This window comes from Hypanus sabinus, chromosome 4 (genome assembly GCF_030144855.1).
Source record: "Hypanus sabinus isolate sHypSab1 chromosome 4, sHypSab1.hap1, whole genome shotgun sequence".
In the NCBI taxonomy this organism is placed as follows: Eukaryota; Metazoa; Chordata; class Chondrichthyes; order Myliobatiformes; family Dasyatidae; genus Hypanus; species Hypanus sabinus.
In genome coordinates, this window is record NC_082709.1 from 74,147,280 (window position 1) to 74,173,367 (window position 26,088).

The window sequence follows — 26,088 nt, forward strand, 5'->3', positions numbered from 1 at the left end:
GGATAGGGTGGTGAAGAAAGCTTTTGGTATGCTTGCCTTTATAAATCAGAGCATTCAGCATAGGAGTTGGGATGTAATGTTAAAATTGTACAAGGCATTGGTAAGGCCGAATTTGGAGTATTGTGTACAGTTCTGGTTACCGAATTATAGGAAAGATGTCAACAAAATAGAGAGAGTACAGAGGAGATATACTAGAATGTTACCTGGGTTTCAGCACCTAAATTACAGAGAAAGATTGAACAAGTTTTATTCTTTGGAGCATAGAAGGTTGAGGGGGGACTTGATAGAGGTATTTAAAATTATGAGGGGGATAGATAGAGTTGACGTGGATAGGCTTTTTCCATTGAGAGTAGGGGAGATTCAAACGAGGACATGAGTTGAGAGTTAAGGGGTAAAAGCTTAGGGGTAACATGAGGAGGAACTTATTTACTCAGTGGTAGCTGTGTGGAACGAGTTTCCAATAGAAGTGGTAGAGGCAGGTTTGATATTGTCATTTAAAGTCAAATTGGATAGGTATATGGACAGGAAAGGAATGGAGGGTTATGGGCTGAGTGCGGGTAGATGGGACTAGGTGAGAGTAAGTGTTCGGCATGGACTAGAAGGGCTGAGATGGCCTGTTTCCATTATGTGGTTGTTATATGGTTATATTGACTGTAGAGAAGGTCATGGAAGATGGGGAATTCAGGGAAGAGAACATATTGAAAAATATCCTATTATAGAAGAGAAGGAGCTGGCAGTCCTGAAGTGCATAAAGGTAGATAAATCTTCTGAGCCTGACCAAGAGTACCCAAAGACATTGTGAAAGCTAGGCAAAAAAATTGTTGAAGCCCTGGCAGAGAGATTTATATCACAGTTAGCCATGGGTAAGGTACCAGAAGAATGGAGGATGGCTACTGTTGTGCTTTCAATTAGGAAGTGCTGCTGGGACAAACCAAGGAATTGCAGGTGATGAGCCTAAAGGGAAAGTTACAGGAAGAGATTGTGAGAGATTGGTTTAGGGTAATCAGGATAGCATTGTGTGGGAAATTGATTAAATTTGGAAGACACGAGTATTTTGAAGAGGTTGATCAAGTGGATTGACAAGGGCAGGACTGTAGATGTCCCCATGCTTTTGACAAATTCCTACCTAGTTTATTGTTTCTGAAGGTGATCTAGGATAAGCTAAGATTGACTTGGTGGAAAGAATCAGAGGGTTCTTTTTCCGGTTGGAGGTCTGGCCAGTGGTTATGCCATAGCGATGGGTGATGGGCTTCCTATTTGTCATCTTTATAAAAGATTTGGATGAAAATGTAGTTGGCATGATTAATAAGTTTACAGATAGTACAAAAATCAGAGGTGTAGTGGCCAATGAAGGAGTTTGTCTAAGGTTACACAGGATTCAGATAAACTGGGAAATTGGGCAGAGGAATGGCAAATGGACTTTCCCTGGAGTGAAGGAAACTGAGGCATGACTTGTTAGAGATAGACAAAATTATCAAAGGTACAGATGAGGCAGGTGGTCACAGTCTTTCTCCCAGAGTAGGAGAGTCTAAAACTTAGAGGGCATATGTTAAGGTGAGAGGGTAAGAATTTTAAAGGAAATGTAAGGGACAAATTTTTCCCCCACAGAGGGTGATGAGTTAATGGAATGAACCAGAGGGAGGTACACTTAGAATGCTTATAAGATAAATTGACAGTTTCTTGAATAGGAAAGGATTTAGGGGAACTTGGGGCTATTTTAGGCAATTGGGATGAGCTCAAGATGGTATCTTAGGCAGCATGGGTGAGTTGGGCTGAAGGGTTTGTTTCTGTGCTGGGTAACTGATTCTCTGACTCCCATTAAAACTAGTTTGAATGAGAATGGAAGAGAACACAGGGTATTATGCTCTTATTGCCATTTTCTGAGATTCTGTTTTGTTTCTTTTTAAGAATGCCAAAGACAAAGAGAACTGTCTTGTTCAGCAGCAGAAAATTACTGAAAGTACTATGCAACAATTAAATCAATGGATAGAAGAAAAAGAAGAAACCATCAGAGAGTTAAGGGAAAAGCTGAACAATAAAGAGAGCTGCATATCACAGCTGCATGACTCACTGACTGTCTGGCATCAAGAGGTTTCTGAATTAAATGTTGAATCTGCCAATAAACAGAGGCAACAGTGGTCGCCAGAAGAAATTAGAGAGCAACTAGAAAATGATGAACACCTGCAAAACCAATTTGGTCAAAAAGATACTTTGTGGTATGTAGAACAACTGAGGGTTGATCTGGAGGCAATGCAGAGAAGGGAAATATCTCAGTTAAAACGTGAGCTGTGTGAACAAACAAAGCAAGAAATTGATGAACTAAATATTAAGCATAAAGCTGAGCTTGATTTGTTACAGAGTCAAATTCAGAGCTATGGTGATAGTGATCAGATAAAAAACTTAAACAAATTGATCACTGAACTTACTGAGAAACTACAAGGATCTTGTCTGGAGAAAGAAGAGCTCCAACGAAAATTAGAAAATATGATGTCTTCCCCACAGAAGAATGAAGTTTGTGAGTTAGACAAATGTTTGATGAAAGATCTGGAAGAACAGATTAATATGTACAAATCTGAAAAAGAACATTTGAATGCTTGCTTGACTCAAGAAAGAGAAGTGAACAGAGGGCTGCGAATCCAACATGAACATGAAATCACAAACTATAGTATCAAATTGGAAATGATGGAGAGGGAGAAGGACGAAGTGTTAAGTAGACTGGCTGAATCTCAGGAAGTCGAGCTTGAGCAGCTTAAAACCAAAATGCTGTTTAGTCATGAAGCAGAATTAACCAAACTTCGGGAAGATCTGGAAACACAGTATGCTGTAAAGGCAGAAGCACTCAGAAAGGAAATAGAAGACCTGAAAGTGAGTTTACACAGCACAGAATTGCAGAGAAATGATGTATCTGAAAATTTGGACCAAGAGAAGTTCATTTTGATAGAGAAATGTACGGAATTAACAAAAGAGCTGCAACAAAGAAGGTTGGAATTGGAGAAGATGCATATGGAAGCTAAACTGTCAGCCACTCAAACAAGGGAAGCCGAACAGAAATGGAAAGCAGCGTTGGAGGAACTCTCAAGTCTTCGGTTAGAACTAGAAAAGGAAAGTACAGAACGATTACATTGTGAAGAACAATTGAAGCACATGGTTCATGAGAGTGAAAGATATGAACTGGAGAGCCAGCCTTTGATAACTGTAGAAGATAAAGTGAGAAAAGAGAAAGAAAGTGACTTAGAAATATTCAAAGAGATGGTGAAAGATTTGAAGCAGGAGAATCAGTTGTTGCTGGCTCAGCTAAGAGAACAAGAGCAGCTAGTCAAAGAAGTTCAAGAACAGAAACTCGCTGCAGATTCAATGACCAGTGAAGTACAAGCCCTGTTTGGTCGTCAGCTCACTGCATTGCAGAGCCAACGGGATCAACTGCAGGATTATCTTGATGCTCAAAAAACCAAGAGCGAAACTATATCTGAACTCCTGGGGCAGAAAACCATGCAGGAGGACTCGCTGTGCAGAGAGCTTGAGGAAACTGAGGCCAAATTGAGGGAAAGTGAAGAACATGTGAAGCAACTAACTGATGAAAAAATGAAGTTTGAAAGTATGGTTCTGTCAAATGCAACTGATTTATCAAGGATTGAAGAAGTGCTTGCTAAAGTCAAAGCTGAAAATGATTGTTTAAAGAAGGACAAAGGGGATTTGCTTGAGAAATTTCAAGATCTAGAACACAAAATGCATTCTAAGATCCTAGCTGCAGACAATGATTTGAAAGGTAAAGTTACTGAACTGCAGAAGTTAAAGGCAGTCATTGAGGAACAGGAGGCTCTACATCTTCAGCAAACATCTGCGCTGAAACTGGAGATCAGCAAACAAAACAAAGCTCTACATGAGGTAGAGCAAAGCCACAGTGAAAAGATGCGTTCCCTCCTGCGGCAACATGAAGAGAGAATAAGCAGTGCTGTGGAGGAGGCTCGTAAGGAAGTGACTGTCCAGTATGAAGAAGAATTAAGTAAAATGGAAGAGCTATACCTATCTGATATTACAAATTTAAAATCAGAACATCAGAAAGAGGTATTTCTGATTATCATCAAACACTTGAAAGGATTTTGTAATTATTTGAGATAGTTGATCGAAAGAATAGATATCTGGGGTTTTGGATTTCTGCCCTGTTTCTGCTTGAAGTCCTTGGGCACAATCCTCCTTGCACGACTCCCTTGTCCATTCATCCCTCCCATCCCTTCTCACCAATCTCCTTCCTGGCACTTATCCTTGTAAGTGGAACAAGAGCTGCACCTACCCTTATATTTCCACCCTCACCACCATTCAGGGCCCCAGACAGTCCTTCCAGGTGAGGCGACACTTCACCTGTCAGTAAGTTGGTGTGATATGCTGCGTCTGGCGCTCCCGGTGTGGCCTTTTATATATTGGTGAGACCCAACGCAGATTGGGAGATCATTTTGCTGAACACCTACGCTTTGTCCGCCAGAGAAAGCAGGATCTTCCAGTGGGCACACATTTTAATTCCACGTCCCATTCCCATTCTGATATGTCTATCCATATCCTCTACTGTCAAGATGAAGCCACACTCAGGTGTGGCTGAGGAACAACACCTTATATTCCATCTGGGTAGCTTCCAACCTGATGGCATGAACATTGATTTCTCTAACTTCTGTTAATGCCCCTCCTCCCCTTATTACCCCATCCCTAATTTATTTATTTATACCACCCTTTTTTCCCCTCTTTTTTTTCTCTCTCTGTCCCTCTCACAATCGCTCCTTGCCTGCTCTCCATCTCCCTCTGGTACTCCCCTTCACTTTTCTTTCTCCCTAGGTTTCCTGTCCCATGATCCTTTCCCTTCTCCAGCTCTGTATCCCTTTTGCCAAACACCTTTCCAGCTCTTAGCTTCATCCCTTCCCCCCTGTCTTCTCCTATCATTTCGCATTTCCCCTCCCCCTCCCACTTTCAAATTGTTTACCGTCTCTTTTTCAGTTGGTACTGATGAAGGGTCTCTGCCTGAAATGTCGACTGTACTTCTTCCTAAAGATGCTGCCTGGCCTGCTGTGTACCACCAGCATTTTGTGTGTGTTGCTTGAATCTCCTCGTGTTTACAATCTGTTATTACCCCTTTTCAGCATTTTATTTTTGTTTTTAATAGCCCTATGAATGTTTTGACTTTAATCTAGAATCTTAGAGAAGGGTACATCTTCATTTTGTATGCTTTAATGGTCTGCAGAAATCCAGTCAAATGTTATTTCAGCAGACCTGCTTAGTAATTTGAGGATTTTGTAGCTTGAGCTAAATTAACCATTTTTCTAGAATTGCCTTTACAATATATGGAAGTAAATGGAAAGTGTTGAGTTATTGATGGGGGTGCAGAGTGTATTTTTGTGATATTCTTTTGCTCTTTCCTTTACCGTTTTCTTTTTAGTTAGATGAATTGAATGCAGAAATGAAGAAAAAAGTACTTGACTTGCAAGAAAAGCAGGAAGGTGAAAGGAGGAAGCAGATTGGGTTGATTAAACAGGCAAGTGTGTACGGTACATGTAGATGATTTACTGTAGGCTTCTGTTTGCAGTTTTTAAATGTCTCATTAGAGGTGGTTGCATTATTGAGTTGTCCACTCAGTGGCTCCTTGTTGGAGCAACTCAATTTATAAAAGCATGCAGACATGGACAGGAGGTTCAGTTCTTGTTCAAACCAAGCATCAGAAGGGGAAGAAGTGTGATCAAGTGACTTTGACCATGAAATGATTATTGGCGTAAGATGGATTGGATTGTCTAAGTATCTCAGAAACTGTTGATCTCCTGGGATTGTCATGCACAATAGTCTCTAGAGTTTACAGAGAATGGTGCAGAGAAACAAAAAACATCCGTGAATGTCAGTTCTGAGGGCAAAAACGCCTTGCAAATGAGATAGGTCAGAGGAGACTGGCCAGACTGGTTCAAGCTGACCAGAGGACGATAGAATGGTTATTTTTCATTACAGCAGTGGTGTGCAGAAGAGCATCTCTGATTTGCTATAGGCATCTCTTTGCTGCTTTAAATGCTTCATTGGAAATAGTTGTATTATTTAGATACTTGTCTTGTGACAATGGTGTACTTCGCCTAGGTCTCTTAAGAGCAAGAGGACGTTGGAATTTCTTTTGAAGTATAACTTTATTACTAATTGATGTACTCACAAGTTGCAGTTCTATTATTTTTGAAAGTTAGCTTTTGGTATGCTGGCCTTTATAAATCAGAGCATTGAGTATAGGAGTTGGGATGTAATGTTAAAATTGTACAAGGCGTTGGTGAAGCCAAATTTGGAGTATTGTGTACAGTTCTGGTCACCAAATTATAGGAAAGATGTCAACAAAATAGAGAGAGTACAGAGGAGATTTACTAGAATGTTACCTGGGTTTCAGCACCTAAGTTACAGAGGAAGGTTGAACAAGTTAGATCTTTATTCTTTGGAGCGCAGAAGGTTGAGGGGGGACTTGATAGAGGTGTTTAAAATTATGAAGAGGATAGATAGAGTTGACGTGGATAGGCTTTTTTCCATTGAGAGTAGGGGAGATTCAAACGAGGACATGAGTTGAGAGTTGAGGGGCAAAAGTTTAGGGGTAACCCGAGGGGGAACTTATTTACTCGGAGAGTGGTAGCTGTGTGGAACGAGCTTCTAATAGAAGTGGTAGAGGCAGGTTCAATATTGTCATTTAAAGTAAAGTTGGATAGGTAAATGGACAGGAAAGGAATGGAGGGTTATGGGCTGAGTGCGGGTCAGTGGGACGAGGTGAGATAAAGCGTTCGGCACGGACTAGAAGGGCTGAGATGGCCTGTTTCCGTGCTGTAATTGTTATATGGTTATATGATTTTACCATAAGTTGTTGAAACCAGGTATCTGACTTTTAGATGGTTAATTAATTGCCTTTACTAAAGTTTTCTGTGGTGTATAACAAGAATTCCAAACATACGGAGGGTTGGTGTTGTAACTGTAAAGCATTGGGAGTAGTGGAGGTAGATTCAATTACAGTGTTTAAAATGGAGCTGGATACGTATCTGAAAAGAGGACTTGAGCGATTATAGAGAGAGGGCGTTACCTGGCCAGCCTGGTCTCAACCTGCCAGTTAGCCACCTTCAGTGTAATGGCCATCCTGTGACTCTTTGAGTAGAAAAGAAAAGGAAAGGAGCAATTTGAGATTGGCTTTAATTGAAAATAAATCTGCTCAGCCACTTTTATTGCCATCCTGTTAATCTCATGGGTCCATAGAACTTGGGTCAAATTTAAGGGCACCAAGGCATTCATACTTGCAGTACCAGAACAATGGAGCACAATATATCAATATACAAATTAGGAATAGAAATGAGCCATTTGGTTCCACTATTCTGATGTTATTGTAACTTCATCTCTGCATCCTCCGTTTACCACGGTGATCTTTTGTCACATTGCTTTTCGACAAAATATCCAGTTAGTTCTTCCACTACCCTTTTGAGGGCAAGAATTCCAAAGAAAGGCCCTCAAGAGACATATCTGCTTGTTGATCTTCAATTGGTGATCTCATTGGTAATTTACACAACTAAAATATAATTCCCTATCTTGTATTCATTTCCCCAAGGGGTTATTAGTAACATTCTGTTAGCTTTCCCAATTGCCTTCCACACTAGCTTTTGAGAATCATGTGCAAAGGTACACAGATCTCTCTTCACCCCTATTTCTCATCCTTTTATTTTTAAGTTCTGCCAAAGTGGACAAGTTTGCAATTTCCCATATCATGCTAAGTTTGCCAGAATGAGACACTGCAACTATAACCTCATGGCTTGTTCACAGTTCTCTACATCTGTTTTGGTAGTTGTGAAAGCCTTGAATTGAGTGCTATTAACTCATAGCTGGGGAATTTGTTTTGTGAAGTTGCATTTGAGGAAAACCATTGTACTTGAGACTGGAAATACAAGTAATGAGAGTGTGTGTGTGTTTATGTATATTCACAAGAATGTTGACTATTGTTTGTTGACATGCCTACCATGTATGAAACTCTAAAAGCAAAGAGATGTTGACTGTGTTCTATCTGTTTAGTCCTAGGGAAATGTCAGTAACAGCTTCATAAAATATTGTCTGCAGCTGACTTTCGTGGTTCAAGTGGACTTGGAAACTTGTAAACAATTGTTATTATTACTTGTAGGTTCATGAACGGGAACATGATCGTGAGATGAATACACTGATTAATAAGCACAAAGAAGAAATGGAGCAGCAGCGAGCAAAACTGACTCGAGAACAACAGGCTCTTTTCGATGACATCCGGATTCGTATGGACACAGCTCATGAAGCAGAGTTATGCCAAGCTCGGCTTCAGATGCAGGTGAGTTCTCATTGGTGAAAGATGGAAGTGGCAGAAGCTACTCCTTATTTGGGTTTTGAGCGCTGGACTGACTGGTTTGCTGTACAGTGTTCCCTGTACATTGTTCTGAGAAGGTAGCTGAGGGTGCAGCTGCTTGAACTGCTGTGGCAGTCGCGCACCTTGTAATTTCATCAGTATTCAGCAAGATTCTGGAGTGTTGAAACATCATGAAAGAGAGATGACAGATTAATGTGTATCCTGGAACCTGAAGATGATTCTACGGTTATGCTCTTTGATATTACACACTAAAGGTATCGTGGGTTTTTGATACTGAGTAATTTAATTTGGCATTTAAATGTGAGAAATTTTATCTACGTATAATTTTAAACTTAACCATGGCCATCTGAGATGCGAGCTGTTGTTTATGTAAAAAATAATCATTAGAAACATTGGCACTAGAATTTGGAAATGTCTCTTGTTCATCTGCAGATCTTAATGCTTTAATGAAAGCAAAATATTTGCTGTATTTCCAAAATCAGCTGCCTTTGGGCAATTTGATATTCATCTCAACTAATATTTTTATTTTAATCATGGCTGTCACGGATTTAATAGTTCAGATGGTAATTTATGTTGTGGGGTAACTTGGTTTTGTCCTGTAATCAATTTGGTTATTTTATAAGTAGCCCCCAGTTCTGCATTAAGGCATGGAGCTGTGACAGAATTATGAAACCAGATTTCACTATTCTCAACAAACAAGACAAAATCTGCAGATGCTGGAAATTCAATCAACACACAAAAAGTGCTGGAGGAACTCAGTAAGCCAGGCAACATCTAGGGAAAAGGGTATAGTTGATGTTTCGGGCTGATACCCTTCAGCAGGACTGGAGAAAAAAGATGAGTAGATTTAAAAGGTGATAGGTGAAATGGAGTGGGAGGGGTGAAGTAAAGAGCTGCGAAGTTAATTGGTGAAAGAGATACAGGGCTGGAGAAGGAGGTATCTAATAGGAGAGGACAGAAGGCCATGGAAGAAAGAAAAGGTGGGAAGAGCACCAGAGGGAAATGATGGATGATGGGCAGGCAAGGAGATAAGGTAAGAGGGAAAAGGGGATGAGGAATGGTGAAGGGGGGAGGGGGGGTGGTAGCATTACCAGTTGTTCAAGAAATCAATGTTCGTGCCATCAGGTTGGAGGCTGTCCAGACGGAATATAGGGTGTTGTTCCTCCAACCTGAGTGCGGCCTCGTTGCGACAGTATAGGGGGCCGTGGACAGACATATGGGACTGGGAAGTGGAATTGAAATGGGTGGTCACTGGGAGATTCCGCTGCCTCTGGCAGATGGAGTTTGAGGTGCTTGGCGAAGCTGTATCCCAATCTACATCAGATCTCACCACTTCACTTCACCTCACCACTACACTCTTTCTGTCAAGAAATGGGATCTCCCAGTAGCCGCCCATTTTATTTCCACTTCCCATTGCCATTCTGATATATCTATTGATGGCTGCCTCTACTGTCTCAATGAGGCCACACTCAGGTTGGAGGAACAACACATCATATAACGTCTGTGTAACCTCCAACCTGATGGCATGAGCATCGAATTCTCAAATTTCCTCTTATGCATCCTTCACCATTCCCCATTTCCTTTTCCCTCCCTCTGATGCTCCTCCCTCCTTCCATGGCCTGCTGTCTTCTATTAGGTACCCCCTTCTCAGCCGTTTTGTCTCTTTCACCAATCTACTTCCCTGCTCTTCACCCGTCCTCCTCCTGGTTTCATCTATCACCTTATTTTTCTCCCTCCCCTCTCCCCCCCCCTCTTTACTTGACTCCATCTTTTTTTTTCTCCAGTCCTGCTGAAGGGTCTTGGCCCAAAAAAATTGACTACACTCTTTTCCATAGATGCTGCCTGGCCTGCTGAGTTCCTCCAGCACATTGTGTGTGTTGCTTCATTATTTTCAAATCTTTGACCATGGGGCTATTCTAGCATATTGGAAATTTAATGAAGTGGTATTGCTGTTTTGTTTAAAATAAAACACAAGCAGAACAGATGGGCAGTAGCTACTTGCCAGTCAGTTTAATGTGTTAATTAACAAATTATTGGAAAGGTATTTTCTATATTCATGGAGACGCAGATTAATCAAAGACAGTGAGTGAAGAATCGTTCGGGGAAGCAGTCTGTCCAGTATGGATTTATTTTTGAGGAGCTTATGCTGGTTGATGAGACTATCATATTTAATGTGGTTATGTACATTTTACTGAGGCATTTAACAAAAAATCCCACAACAGAATGATTGGGAAAGTAAGCCCAAGGGATTCAAGCATAACTTGATAAATAGATTAAAAATTGATTCAGTAGCCAAGGACAAAGGGAGTTTAATTTCTCCCTGTGAATGTGCAGGTTTCCTCGTGTACTCCTGTTTTTTGTGGTTTGTATCCAGCAATTTAATGGTTTCCACTCAAAGCTGAGAATTTATAAAGAGAAGCCTGATTTCCCCAACCCCATCCAAAATCTAAAGTTTTAGCCACAGAGTTATGTTGAAATATTTCACATTGCCATTCTTGATTCTTTTTGTGCCCTAAACGTAACAAGTGATTGGGGTGGAGGTAGCTACATCTTACTGCCTTCAGTCACAGAAAAAAAACTGAACTTAAAACAAAAGTCCAGGAGAATGAGGAAGGCAGAGAAGTCCTTTGATATATGTAACAAACAGCTTCATTCTGTCTTAGTGGTAGTTCCTATGAAATTTTTAAAGTTATAGCTGTGAATAAGTAACTTTATGTATGCAGTATCTATGTTTGTGATGTTCTCAATATTCCAATATAAATTGTTCAGTATTTCCTTGTTCTGAGAAGAACTGTCTTTTCCAACAGACAGAGCACAGCCTGGAACTGGACTCTCTTCGTCTAAGCCTAAACAATATGCATAGGGCCCAGCTTGAGCTGATACAGTCTAACCTGCAGCGTGAGAAGGAGGAGTCTCTTTCAGAGTTACAGGAAGTGCTAAACGATAAACGACGTCAAGAGGTGGCAGTGCTGCAGAACAGACAACAATTGGAGTTGGAATGCATTAGGGAACAAAACCAGCAGCAAATAGAACAATCTTTGAAGAAGCACCAACAGGAAATGGGTAAGAATATTTTATTGGATGGAGGAGTTTGAATTCCTTCAGCATTTGGTGTGTTGCTCCAGATTTCCAGCATGTGCCGTCTTCTGTTTGAATTCTGTATGTTTGGGGTCACATATTTGTGCTGTTGTTACAAATTTCTTGCAGAGATTACTTTTCTTCTGTTACGAACCCCATAACTGGGTGTCTTACCAGCAAAGATAGGAGAGGCCGTTGAAGTCTGATGATACTATTTTTAACAGTATTTATTAGTAAAAATACACAAAAATAATATCAATGCAAATATACAGGTAATGTACATCATCAATACTAAATCTAAAAGTGTGGGTATAATAATAATCAATAAAAAATAAGCTCTATCGTTGTCTAGGGGATAATGAATTGTCCGATGGAAATATAAAGTTCATTTCAGTTCGTACAGGCTGCAGCCGTTGTTGATCGCTGTGTTGCAGTTGTTGGAGAGAGAGAGAGAGAGAGTGATAGAAGAATGGGAACAGTTACCACTATTGTTTTTGCCAACCTTCCTTTATGATTTCGATCTGTCGGTGTCTCATTGTTGTGGCCATTCAAGTATGACCTCTCCTTTTGCTAAACCATTCTTCCGTGATGAGCCCGCCACCCAGGCAAGGGAGGACACACATGAGCTCTCACCAGCTTTTGCTATAAAACACTGTCACTGTTTCTAGCGTTTTTCCTGGTGCGTCTGAGGGGTGTTCCCCAGACCTGACTTTTATCCTCACTCACGGGGTCTCAGATGTTGTTCAGGTTGGGATGATGCAATCCCTCAACCAGACCACTCTGGCTGTCCCCTGAGGAGTTTCAATGAATAGTACAGTACTCAATACACAATTCCTTCTCCGAGAGACAATAGCAGTAATCAGTGGTTCTGTTCCGCTTTTGTTAGGAGACATTCCACCTTGTTGTGTATTCTGCGTTTTCTATAACAACTGCCTTTGCTGTGATCCTGCGTCTCTCTCTCTCATTACTGACATGATGTGTATCTCTCATTTCCTGGGTATCAGACCCGAAATAATAGCCATTTTGCAATTCTCGGGGGGGGGGGGTGGGCGACCTTGCTCCCTTCATTTGTAACATCCCCACCCTTCTAAGGATTTGTACGAGAGGGAAAAATTAACTAATACAGAGTCTTACAGAATTTCAGAATCTTAACACAATACAAGAGGTATTTTTTCACTACAGAGTAATACAGTTATACATTCAATTCAGCGTCTAGATAAACAGTCAGCGAGCACATTATCACTTCCTTTAATATCTTAATATCTTGTACCTTAATAAATTCCTGTAACATCAGACTCTAATTTAATAACCACCTATTTTATTCCTTCAGCAAAACAAAACTAAAGAGTTGTGATCTTAGCTTACGTGTATATTACAAAAGTTTATGCAAATACTAATCTTTATTTTACATTCAAACTTAAGTCAATCTTCCATGGTGTTGTCTTTATTATTTACATGCTTTGTTGAAATCCTTTAAAACTGGATCCTGTTATTTAAAGTGGCATCCTGTCAACCCTCACCCCTTTTCCAGTTAACTCCCACGTGGTTAGCTTGCTCACCAGTGTGGAATAGGCTTTTGCATGCTCCTTTCATAGGAGTTATTTTATCAACAATGTTTTCCAAACTTAGCCCATTTTCTGAACTTCCACACAATTCTTTATTTTTAAGCAAGTCGTTAGTTTTATCTTCAGGACCCTTCATTCTGTTAGTTTTCAGTTTAATATCTGCAAGTGATCCCTCATTGTCCAAACAACATTTCAAATTCTGCCTCTTCACAGCACACCCTTGAATAACATTAGCGAGTGGGGCACCTTTACATTCCAAATCAAACTGTAATTGATTCGCAGGCACCTTGGTAACAAGCCATTGTTCCTTCAGCCTGGTTACGGCTTCTGACACCAATCCAGACTTTAAATTTTCTTCATTCAATTTAGGAACTACACTTTTCCCTTCTCCTTCAATAATAATATCCACATCACCACCTTTTATCTCCTCACTAACTTTCAACACACCTTCGAGCACAAACAACCGGGAATTCTCACTTCCCACTAGTATCAAGGTTAACCCTTTCTTCACTGAACCAAGTCCATCTGACCCACAAGGACTGCATTCCTTTTTAACTGAATCAGATACCTCAGACTTTTCCTGAGTTTCATTACTAGGTTCAGTACCATGTGCATCCACATCTTAAACACACTCAAACGGGACATCTGCCTCTTCCAGGCTTTCAATACCCGTCCCCTTTTCAAATTCTAAGTTCCCCTGATCCTCCCAGTTACTCTCTGGGCAACTCCCTTCCGGAGTAAACTCAACCCTGCGGGCTGAAACAGCCTCATCTGCTAACCCAGCAGACTCCTTCAACGTAAGGGCATCCTTTTCATCTAGGACTGCCCTTATTTCATTATCGGGAACACATTTAAAATTTTCAGCTTCTTCAAACAGTTCTGTCAAGCCAGACAGATCATCCATGTCCAACCCTGGACCTTCTAACAGCCTTATCGGTTTCTCATTTTTACTCCATGCTTCTATAAATTTCCTCCTGGCTAAGGGTAGGTCTGTCTCCTCTCCTTTACTCCCTTTCACCTCCCTATTCTCCGTTTTACCACCCTCTAACCCCTCTTGGTACAGGGTTGGTAAAAACGTCTCAGCCAAATCGATACTGGACTGATTTAAACTGGTCTCTTTCTCAGCTGTCTTTCTCGACATGCTGCGAGTGATCGCACATGCGGGATAGATTTTGGAATCTAGGGGTGGGTCCTCAACACTTACAGGCTGGCTCGTCAGCTTCATTGCTGACCAAACCTCAACACCGGCTAAATCGTTACCAAGAAGGATGTCCACATCAGCTCTCGGAAATTCTGATCGCACCCCTATTTCAACTGGTCCAGATAACCAGCTCACAATTTATAATGATCCTATGCAAAGGCACAGCTTCTGTCCCTTTTCCTATGCCTCTCAAAGCTACCTCTCCAGTCTCAGGACCAAAATCTAGTACCGTACTGCGAATCAATGACAGCTCAGCTCCAGTGTCTCTCCAGATCTGCACTGAAACTGGTGTGTCTCCCTCTTTCACAGACGTGGTTCCTTCTGAAATAAATTTCTCAAGCCACTCTCGTATTCTGTCTACCTGGGGCTTTCTCATCAATTTACTGATCAACACAATACACCCTGTAGGGACTGCTGCTTTCCCTTTTCCTGTCTCCTTCCTCGGAGCAAAGCACTCAGATGCAATATGACCCACCTTTCCACAATTAAAACAGGTCAAGCCAGGAACCCTCCTGCCAGCCTGCCTTTCTTCCTCCTTACTTTTACCACTAGCTCCTGGCTTAATTTCTACCTCAGCTGGCGGGCTTTCTCTACCGTTCCTACGGTCTTTCTGGTAACTCTTATTAGAGGAAAACTTTGTCTTGTGGGTTAGGGCATATTCATCTGCGAACCTGGCAAATTCTGATATAGACTTATTCGGCTTCTCGTTCAAATATGTCTGGATATCATCCGAAACACAACCTTTAAATTCCTCAATCAGAATTAACTCCCTGAAATGATCAAAATCCTCCTCCAACCTTTCTGCCACACAGCAACGATCCAAGAGCACTCCCCTCTCATAGGCAAACTCTGCATACGTCTGATTCCACACTTTCTTTAAATTTCTGAACTCTTGTCTATAGGCCTCAGGTGCCAATTCATAGGCCCGAAGAATGGCCTGTTTTACTTCCTCGTAATTCTCATACTCCTCCTCCTCCACAGATAACACCGCATATGCCCATTGTGCCTTCCCTTTTAACACACTTTGTAACAACGCCACCCACTGACCTCTGGGCCACTTCTGATTCACTGCCACCTTTTCAAAATGCAAGAAATAACTATCAACATCTGTCTCCTCGAACAGAGGTACTAACCTAAACTCCCTACTAACATTAAACCTCTCCTCTCAGTCTGGCCCTTGAGCTCTTCACTCTTGCCTTAACTTCTTCATGTCCAGCTCATGCTGCCTCTGTTTCTCCTTCTCCTCATACCCCCTCTGCTTTTCAGCTCTTTCCTTCTCCTTTTCAGCTGCTTCCAGCTGTTTTAACTTAATTTCATGTTCCAACCTTAATTTTTCCAACTCTAACTGAGCCGTCTCAATAGCTGGTACCTTTTCAGGGATATTTTCCAATACCTCAGCCGAAAACACTTTCTTCTCAATATAATACTGAGTTATGGCCCTCCGCATCTCCCACTTTTTCATTGACGACCTCATCTCTGCGAGATTTAGTCCTTTCGCAATATTTACCAAGTCCGACTTTGTGGCCCCCTCTAGCGCCTTCAAAGTCGGGTTTTGTGTAAATTCGTCTATGTCCATCTTTGCTGGTTTTCCGTCTGGCTACCCGTGCAACCAGATCCAAGTCTGGACTTAAAAGCCCAATTTTCTGTCCCCCCAATTTGGTATCAAATCTCAAGACGAGGCCCCAAGTTGTTACGAACCCCGTAACTGGGTTACTTACAAGCAAAGATAGAGGCGTCCGTTGGAGTCTGATGATACTATTTTTAACAGTATTTATTAGTAAAAATACACAAAAATAATATCAATGCAAATATACAGATAATATACGTCGTCAATACTAAACCTAAAAGTGCGGGTATAATAATAATCAATAAGAAATAAGCTCTATCATTGTCTAGGGGATAATGAATTGTCCGATGGAAATATAAAGTTCATTTCAGTTCATACAGGCTGCAGCCGTTGTTGATCGCTGTGTTGCAGTTGTTGGAGAGAGAGAGAGAGAGTGAGTGATAGAAGAATGGGAACAGCTACCGCTATTGTTTTTGCCAACCTTTCTTTATGATTTCGATCTGTCGGTGTCTCATTGTTGTGGCCATTCAAGTATGACCTCTCCTTTTGCTAAACCATTCTTCCGTGATGAGCCCGCCACCCAGGCAAGGGAGGACACACACGAGCTCTCACCGGCTTTTGCTAGAAAACACTGTCACTGTTTCTAGCGTTTTTCCTGGTGCGTCTGAGGGGTGTTCCCCAGACCTGACTTATCCTCACTCACGGGGTCTCAGATGTCATTCAGGTTGGGATGATGCAATCCCTCAACCAGACCACTCTGGCTGTACCCTGAGGAGTTTCAATGAATAGTACAGTACTCAATACACAATTCCTTCTCCGAGAGACAATAGCAGTAATCAGTGGTTCTGTTCGGCTTTTGTTAGGAGACATTCCACCTTGTTGTGTATTCTGTGTTTTCTATAACAACTGCCTTTGCTGTGATCCTGCGTCTCTCTCTCTTATTACTGACATGATGTGTATCTCTCATTTCCTGGGTATCAGACCTGAAATAATAGCCATTTTGCGATTCTCAGAAAGGGAGGGGCGACTTTGCTCCCTTCATTCGTAACACTTCATATACATACAAGGAAAGATGGTTTTAAGTTAACGCTTGTTTCTTTATATTTTCTTGCATATTTTATTCTTTATTTTATTGAGAGATGTAGTGTGGAACAGCCCCTTCCAACCCAACCAGCCACACTGCCCAGCAACTCGTCTGTTTTTAATGGATGCTGCCCGACTTGCTGAGTTCATCCAGCTTGTTTGTATGTGTTGATTTGACCACAGCATCTGCAGTGTACTTTGTGTTTACAACTCATCTATTTAACCCTAACCTAATCACAGGACAATTTACAATGATCAATTGACATACTAATTGGTATGTCTTTGGACTGTGGGAGGAACCCAGAGCACCTGGAGGAAACCCACATGTTCGCAGGGAGGACGTACAGACTCCTTACAGAGGATGCTGGAATTGAACTCCACGCTCTGACACTGTAAGCAGTAATAGCGTAACTTTAACAACTGCGCTGAAGTTTTGCCCCAACCTAAATGAAACTAAGCTTGTCATCGGTGGTTTTTTTAAAATTAGTTTTTTAATACATTTTTTACATAGCTACAGATAAAAAACCCCAGATCAAAATGAAGAACGTTGATACAGTGCAAAAATAAACATACGATAATAATCTGATAGAAAGAAAGATATCATCTGTGGTTTGAAGAATGCAGGCAATATTGGGTCTATCATTAAAGCCTATTGCAAAAGAGGAAAAGTTACCCAAGTTACATATCTCATGACTATTTTTGTCATCTCCATTGTAAAGAGTTCTGAAATAATTTTCTATAACATCACAGATTTCTGCACCTCCCTTAATTGACCACCACTGAAGTACATCTTCGTCACACTTCATCACTCAACAGTTCTGTTGGTCACCCATCTTATACCCTTGATCATATTTGGCTCTTCTAAAATGCAACTTCCCACATCTTAAATGATGCTAAGTCAGAGGTCAGAATTTGTTATTTGTGAAGATCATTAAGCCAAACTTGTATCATTCTTAACCTTGGGATAACAAAGTATTTGATGGCCATTTACGTATTGATGAAGGGAAACTATTGTTATGTGCAACACAAATAATTTTATTTGATTATTTGGAAATACTGTATGTGCAATTGGCATCTGACTCACTGGGAGCTCATTTACTGTCTTCTCTTTAAGCTCATGAAATCCACTGGAAAGTTTATCATAGTGCTTATAACTTTAAAAAAGGAAGTAGTAAAAGTGTTTTTGGTTATTAGTAGTATAACAACCAATAGACTGGAAAACCTGTCACTGTGGCAGCGTCGTGATCTCATAAGTAACCAGATTAATGGAATTTTACTGCAATTGCAGTCAGTCATGTGCATAGCAAACTTACTCAGTCTGTAGTGTTATGCACTTCAGTGCAGATGGGTGTGAGTTAAATGCTGGTCATCGTGCTGCTTCTGTCCTGATCTTTTACACCACCCAAGAATGTGGACATGACCTCTGTATCTTTAAAGAGCAATACACCACTGGTATTTCACTGAATCATCAGCCGGGTGTAAAACTTGAAACTACTCACCTCAAAACTGAACCAATTAAGTTATAATGCATAAAACTATGTAGTACAATTCACAGAAGTAAATGGAAGATGAACTCATGTTTCTACTCCATACTTTTGTTTTTAGAGGATTTACGGAATGATTTGGAAAGAGAAGCAACTCTTCTGAAGGCCAAAATAGTGGCAGAAGAATCAGAGAAACTGCAAGTATGTAAAACAATGATTCAGATATTAGGATTTTTTTTTGCCTATAGTTATGATTTTCCTAATCATAGGTTTCCTAATCTAAGGATAGGTTTCCTAATCCCTAATGTTATGACTGTTCAGATAATGGAACTTTACCCTTGCAGAGTTCACAGGTCACAAGTTGATATACTGAATAAATTTGCTCTTACAGAATTTATGGGGGGGGGGGGGTGGTGTGTTGAAACAAAGAAGTAAATAACCTTTATTTTACCTCATTTCTTGGCGCATGTTCATGTGGCACAGTTTCATGTTACAGAAAATTGTTTAAAAGGAAAGTTTTCTAAGGATGTAACTCTCCCTAAAGCTCTGCAATCACCTGTAGACTGCTTGGAGTAAAAGAAACCTGTCCAGCATGTTTGCTTCTCACAATTCTGATAATTCACATGCTATGATGGGAGAGTCTAGGACAAGAGAGCACAGCCTCAGGATAGAGAGGTGCCCTTTCAAAACAGAGATGCAGAGAAATTTCTTTAGCCAAAGGGTTGTGAATTTGTGGAATTTGTTGCTACATGCAGCTGTGGAGGCCTGGTTGTTGGGTGTATTTAAGGCAGAAACTGACAGGTTCTTGATTGGACATGGCATCAGAGGTTACAGGGAGAGTTACTGGGGTCGAGAAGGAGTAAAGAAAAAAGTATCAGCCATGATTGAATGGCAGAGCAGACTCAATGGGCCAGTTGGTCTAATTCTGCTCCTATGTCTTATGATCTAATATAGAAACCAACAGCCCAAAAATCATCATTTTGTTCTAATTACACTATGTGAAATACTGCACAGCTTGAGGCTGTTTGGGTTTCATGCCATTGCAGAGAGTAATGTCTAATGCTTTCCTCTTTACTGTGACTGTTGCATTTTGTTTCTTTTGAACAAATGACAATTCCCTTTTCAAACATCATAATATCACTGTACTCAGCCTTCGTCAATATTGGAATGAGCTGCAAATGGATTTTCAGTTCATGGGAACAGATGTGTAGAATGTCAGTGATAGTTCATGTTAAAATAGCTTCACTGGTACATTTATTACCCTGTGTAATTGCCAAAATAATTGAAGAAGGTCATCAGGAATTTGCAGAATTCCCTTGGCCTTTTAAGAAAGTAGGGCCACTGATGTGCTTTCTCATCATGGTATTTGTGGGAGTGTGTGGGTGTGGAGTGGGTATTGGAGCTTCAATGAGGTGGAGGTGGGGAGGTCCAGAAAGGGAGATGAAGACTCAGGTTCACCATGTGAGGGTGGGAATGGTGTGGAAATTGGCTGCAGAATTGATGACATTTTTTGAGTACTACATTAGTACAAAGTCAGCATGGTTTCCTTCAGGGAAAAGCTTTCCTGACGAACCTTTTGGAATTCTTGGAGGAGATTACAAGTAAGATGGATAAAGGGGATGCAGTGGATGTTGTATATTTGGACTTTCAGAGGCCTTTAACATGGTATTACAGGAAAGTTACTAAAATGTTTAGAGCATTGGCTAATTGGCAGGATTTCAACCTTTCTGCATAATCACTCAGAGTTGACCTGCATGTGCATGTAATGAGAGCTGTATAACTTATCTCCTTCTACCTTAAGCCACAAACTTATCAATCACCCCTGCTGTGGACCACTTCTGGAGGTCCAAGGCACTGACTTCTATAAAAGAGGATCCGTATGCTTCATGACCACTGAACTAAATGTGTAAATGTAGGAGGAGACTATGTTGAAAAATGAATGAGCTAGGTTTTCTAAAATTGACTCCTTATACCTTGGGCCACGAATTTATCAGTCACCCCTGATAGTTCTAGAATATGAACAGTTTTGCTTAAGCTATTGTATATATGATGTCTTGGTAGGTGAGTGCAAAAAATTTATATTAAAAAATACAAGTGCTTTTGCAGGTCTGATTTCATTTATTTGTACTGATGGTAGCCTTTGTATTCCATCAGTGCATGGAAAGGGAGTGGGAGGAGGAGATGAAGCAGCGCCTTGAGAACCAGAAGGAGACCATGTTCACAGAGCATCAAACTGAGCTGGAAGAATGGATCAGCAAGGTGGAGAAACTACAGAATCAAGTTGAAGCTGTCCAGAATGAAGAAGCATTATGCCAAAAGCGTGAGAAAAGTAAGAATAAGTTATCAAATAATTTTGAGTACTGCAATGGAAGGATGATCTGGACTATTCGGTCTCCTCCGTGACATGAAAGAGTGGTCCAACCCTGCCTTTTATCAATATTTATGATTCCGCTCCTTCTGCCCCGCAAATATTTATCCAGGTCTCCTTTGAAAGCTACTGTTCTGTATATATCTATGAGCCAGTATATTTCTAATGTTTCTTCTCTCATGCTGTCTATTTTTGAGGCTTTAAATTAATTTGGCAGGGAGGTGGGGTGTAGATTGGTAGTAAAGCAGGTAAAGAGATGGAGCAAATATAGAAGATAAATGAAGTAAGTCCAGTAGGCAGACCAGATAGAGGTGTGATAAAGCACATGGGAGGACTGGTGTGCTAAACGGCATATATTTCAATACACGGAGCCTGACTGGTAATACTGTTAAATGTGGATCATGGATAAGCCCATGAGAACACAATGTTATTGCAAACTCAAAAAAGTGGCTGAAAGAAGACAGGATTGGCAGTTTCACAATTGAAGGTATAGAGGTTTCAGGTTTGATTATTTTAGTAGGGGTTGACTAGCGGATAGGTGAAAGAGGAGGAGATACTGCAATATTGAGTATGGAGGACATTATTGGATGTCTTGGAAGGGTCTTCAAATGAAGTTTTTGGGCAGAACCTAAAAATAAGAGAATGATAATCACTTTATTAACAAACATATGAAGTTGGAGGAACTCAACAGGTCAGGGACACGAACATCAAAGTTTTGGGCCTTAACCATTCATCATTCCTTGGTGATCACCACTAGGGTTATATTACAGGCCCCAAAGCAATCAGCAGGAGATGAAGGAGCAAATGTGTGGACAAATCACAGAGATGTGTAAGAACCTAGGTTTATAGAAGTGTGAAATTTTAACTTCTCCATTATTGACTAGGATTGTCCTGGTGTGAGGGTTTGGATCAGGTGGAGTTTGTAAAATGCATCCACGTGCAATTTTTGAGGTAGTATATAGTGCCACTAGAAAACAGCTGTACTGGAACAAATCTTGTGAAATGAGGTTGGGCAGTTGGGAAATGTCAATGGGGAGCATTTTGTTTGATCATCATTCTCCAAATGTCAAGATAGTCATGCAGTGGATATGGACGTAAATTTAATTAATTGGGGGAAGGTGCATTTCAATAACACAAGGCAGGACTTGATAAGGTTAAAGCAGCTGCATGTGGATGAAACAGCATTTGACAATTTGGACAACACACACAAAATTCTGGTGAAACGCAGCAGGCCAGGCAGCATCTATATATAGGAAGAAGCACTGTTGACGTTTCGGGCTGAGACCCTTCGTCAGGACTAACTGAAAGGAAAGATAGTAAGAGATTTGAAAGTAGGAGGGGGAGGGGGAAATACGAAATGATAGAAGACCAGAGGGGGTGGGGTGAAGCTGAGAGCTGGAAAGGTGATTGGCAAAAGGGATACAGAGCTGGAGAAGGGAAAGGGTCATGGGACGGGAGGCCTAGGGAGAAAGAAAGGGGGAGGGGAGCACCAGAGGGAGATGGAGAACATGCAGAATGATGGGCAGAGAGAGAAAAAAAAAAGGAGGGGAAAAAAACTAAATATATCAGGGATGGGGTAAGAAGAGGAGGAGGGGCATTAACGGAAGTTAGAGAAAATTCTCTATAATTCTCCGTAACTTCCACCACCTCCAGCGGGATCCCACTGCCAAGCACACCTTTCCCTCCCCCCCCCTCTGCTTTCCACAGGGATCGCTCCCTACATGACTCCCTTGTCCATTCGTCCCCCCCATCCCTTCCCACCGATCTCCCTCCTGGCACTTATCTTTGTAAGCGGAACAAGTGCTACACCTGCCCTTACACTTCCTCCCTCACCACCATTCAGGGCCTCAGACAGTCCTTCCAGGTGAGGCGACACTTCACCTGTGAGTCGGCTGGTGTGGTATACTGTGTCCGGTGCTCCCAGTGTGGCCTTTTATATATTGGTGAGAGCCGACGCAGACTGGGAGACTGTTTTGCTGAACACCTACGCTCTGTCCGCCAGAGAAAGCAGGATCTCCCAGTGGCCACACATTTTAATTCCACGTCCCATTCCCATTCTGATATGTCTGTCCATGGCCTCCTCTACTGTCAAGATGAAGACCATCACCCGGTAGCACTCACATCGGTAGAGATGAAATGCTTTGAGATGATGGTTATGACTAGACTGAACTCCTGCCTCAGGAAGAACCTGGATCCATTGCATCTTGCCTATTGCCATTATAGATTAATGTTCAACATCAGTAAGACGAAAGAGCTGATTGTGGATTTCAGGAAGGGTAAGACGGAAGAATGCATACCAGTCATCAAAGAGAGATCAGATGTGGAGAGAGTGAGCAGCTGCAAGTTCCTGGGTGTCAAGATCTCTGAGGATCTAACCTGGTCCCAACATATCGATGTAGTCATAAAGAAGGCAAGACAGCGGCTACAGTTCATTAGGAGTTTGAAGAGATTTGGCATGTCAACAAATACACTCAAACACTCCTATAGTTGTACTGTGGAGAGCATTCTGACAGGCTGCATCACTGTCTGGTATGGGGGGTGGTGGGGCTACTGCACAGGACCGAAAGAAGCCGCAGAAGGTTGTAAATCTAGTCAGCTCCATCTTGGGCACTAGCCTACAAAGTACTCAGGACATCTTCAGGGAGCGAAGTCTCAGAAAGTCAGTGTTCTTTATTTAGGATCTCCAGCGCCCAGGGCATGCCCTCTTCTCACTGTTACCATCGGGTAGGAGGTATAGAAACCTGAAGGCACACACTCAGCAATTCAGAAACAACTTCTTTTCCTCCACCATCCAATTCCTTAATGGACATTGAATCTTTGGACACTGCCTCATTTAAAAAAAAATACAGTATTTCTGTTATTGCACGTTTTTAAAATCTATTCTATATAAGTAATTGATTTATTTGTTTATTTTTATTTTATTATCTTTTTCTGCTAGATTATGTATTGCATTGAACTGCTGCTGCTAAGTTAACAAATTTTATGTCACACACCGGTGATAATAAACCTGATTCTGAATATACAAGTATTTGGATAGTCAGGCACCGATTAGGGATAGTTATCGTTGCTCTGTGCATGGTAGATTGTTTCCAACCAAACTTCTAGAGTTTTTTGAGGAAGCTACCAGGAAAGTTGATGAAGGCAGAGTAGTAGATGTTGTCAACATAGACTTCAGCAGGCCATTGACAAGATTCCACATGGGAGTTTGGTTAAGAGGGTTTAGTCGCTTGGCATTCAAGATGAGGTAGTAAATTGGGTTGGTCATTGGCCTCGCGGGAGCAGCTAGAGAGAGGTAGTACATGGTTGCCTCTGACTGAAGGACTGTGTCTAGTGATGTGCCACAAGAATTGGTGCTGGATCCTTTTTAGTCATCTATAACAGTCCTCTGGATGATAATGTAGTAAACTCGATCAGTAAATTTGTGGATCACAGACCAGGTCATAAAGAAAACTTTTGGCACATTAGCCTTCATAATTCAAAGTACTGAGTGCAAGAATTGGGATATTATTTTGCATAAGATGTTGGTGTGGCTTAATTTGGAGTATTGTGTGCAGTTCTAGATACCTGCCTACACGAGAGATGTGAATAAGATTGAAAGAGTGTGGAGCAAATTTACAAGCATGTTGCCAGGACTTGAGGGCCTAGGTTATATATTTTAAAAAAAAGTTTCAGTGGGTTAGGACTTCATTCCCTAGAACGTAGGAGATTGAGGGGAAATCTGATAAAGGTATACAAAATTGTGGGGTATGGATGAGGTAAATGCAAACAAGTGTTTTCTACTGAGGTTAGGTGAATTTAGAGGTCTTGGGTTAAGGAAGAATGGTGAAAGTGTAAGAGGAACATGAGGGGGAGCATATAAACAAGATTCTGCAGGTATTGGAAGTCCAGAGCGACATACACAATGTTGGAAGAACTCAGCAGATTGGACAGCACATAAAAATGGATACGGTTGACATTTCAGGCCACGGCACTTCACTGATAAACACATTGTAACTTTATCCTTAGCCAACTATCCCATTAATCATAAGGCCATAAGACATGGGTGCAGAATCAGGATATTTAACCCATTGAGTCTACTCTGCCATCCCACTATGTCTGATTTATTATCTCTCTCAACTCTTCTTTTCCTACTTCTCCCTTAACCTTTGACACCCTTGCTAATCAAGACCCTATCTGCCTCAGCTTTAAATATGCCCAATGAATTGTCCTCCACAGTTGTCTAAGTCAGTGAATTCCACAGATTAACCATCCTCTTGCAAAAGAAATTACTTCTCATCTCTGTTTTAACGTGATGTCCTTTTATTCTGAGGCTATGCCCTCTGGTCTTAGCCTTCCCCACTTTTGGAAACATCCTCTTCATGTTCATTCTTGGCCTTTCAATATTCGATAAATTTCAATGAGATCACTTGAGAATGTTCCCTCCTCTTGATGTTATAATTTTGGCTGATTGTGAGAATTCGGTCTCATTTGATATATTATTGGTGAAGTATGTGCTTGCTTGTGGATAAGATGGGAGACTTTGCTAATTTTCAGTTTAAAGCTATTTTGTACAAAACCCCATTTCCAGAAAAGTTGGGATATTTTCCAAAATGCAATAAAAACAAAAATCTGTGATATGTTAATTCACATGAACCCTTATTTAACTGCCAAAAGTACAAAGAAAAGATTTTCAATAGTTTTACTGACCAACTTAATTGTATTTTGTAAATATATACAGATTTAGAATTTGATGGCTGCAACACACTCAACAAAAGTTGGGACAGAGTTAAAATAAGATTGAAAAGTGTACAGAATATTCAAGTAACACCAGTTTGGAAGACTCCACATTAAGCTTGGTTAATTGGTAGCAGGAGAGGTATCATGACGGGGTACAAAAGTAGCATCCATCAAAGGCTCAGTCTTTGCAAGCAAGGATGGGTCGTGGCTCACCCCTTTGTGCCAAAATTCGTGAGAGAATTGTTAGTCAGTTCAAAAGGAACATTTCTCAATGCAAGATTGCAGAGAATTTAGGTCTTTCACCATCTACAGTACATAATATTGTGAAAAGATTCAGATTTCAGAGAAATAGTGCGTAAAGGGCAAGGTCGGAAACCACTGTTGAATGCGTGTGATCTTCAAGCCTTCAGGCGGCACTGCCTAAGAAACCGTCATGCTACTGTGAGAATTATAGCCACCCGGGCTCAGGAGTACTTTGGAAAAACATTGTCACTTAACACGGTCCATCGCTGCATCCAGAAATACAACTTGAAACTGTATTACACAAGGAGGAAACCATACATCAACTCTATGCAGAAACGCTGGCGGGTTCTCTGAGCCCGATCTTATCTCAGATGGACCGAAAGACTGTGGAACTGTGTGCTGTGGTCAGATGAGTCCA

General features: G+C 41.1%; 1 protein-coding gene across 4 annotated transcripts in view; it reads left to right on the forward strand.

Annotated features, from left to right (window-relative positions):
• Positions 1-26,088, forward strand: part of pcnt (pericentrin) — a 210,193-nt gene that overhangs the window by 25,515 nt on the left and 158,590 nt on the right. For all 4 annotated transcript variants that reach the window (XM_059967417.1, XM_059967418.1, XM_059967419.1 and 1 more), the window contains exons 7-12: positions 1,909-4,065; positions 5,423-5,518; positions 8,153-8,329; positions 11,173-11,428; positions 18,465-18,544; positions 20,498-20,672. In XM_059967417.1, coding sequence (XP_059823400.1) covers positions 1,909-4,065; positions 5,423-5,518; positions 8,153-8,329; positions 11,173-11,428; positions 18,465-18,544; positions 20,498-20,672 — 2,941 coding nt within the window. The remainder of the gene's footprint in view (positions 1-1,908; positions 4,066-5,422; positions 5,519-8,152; positions 8,330-11,172; positions 11,429-18,464; positions 18,545-20,497; positions 20,673-26,088) is intronic.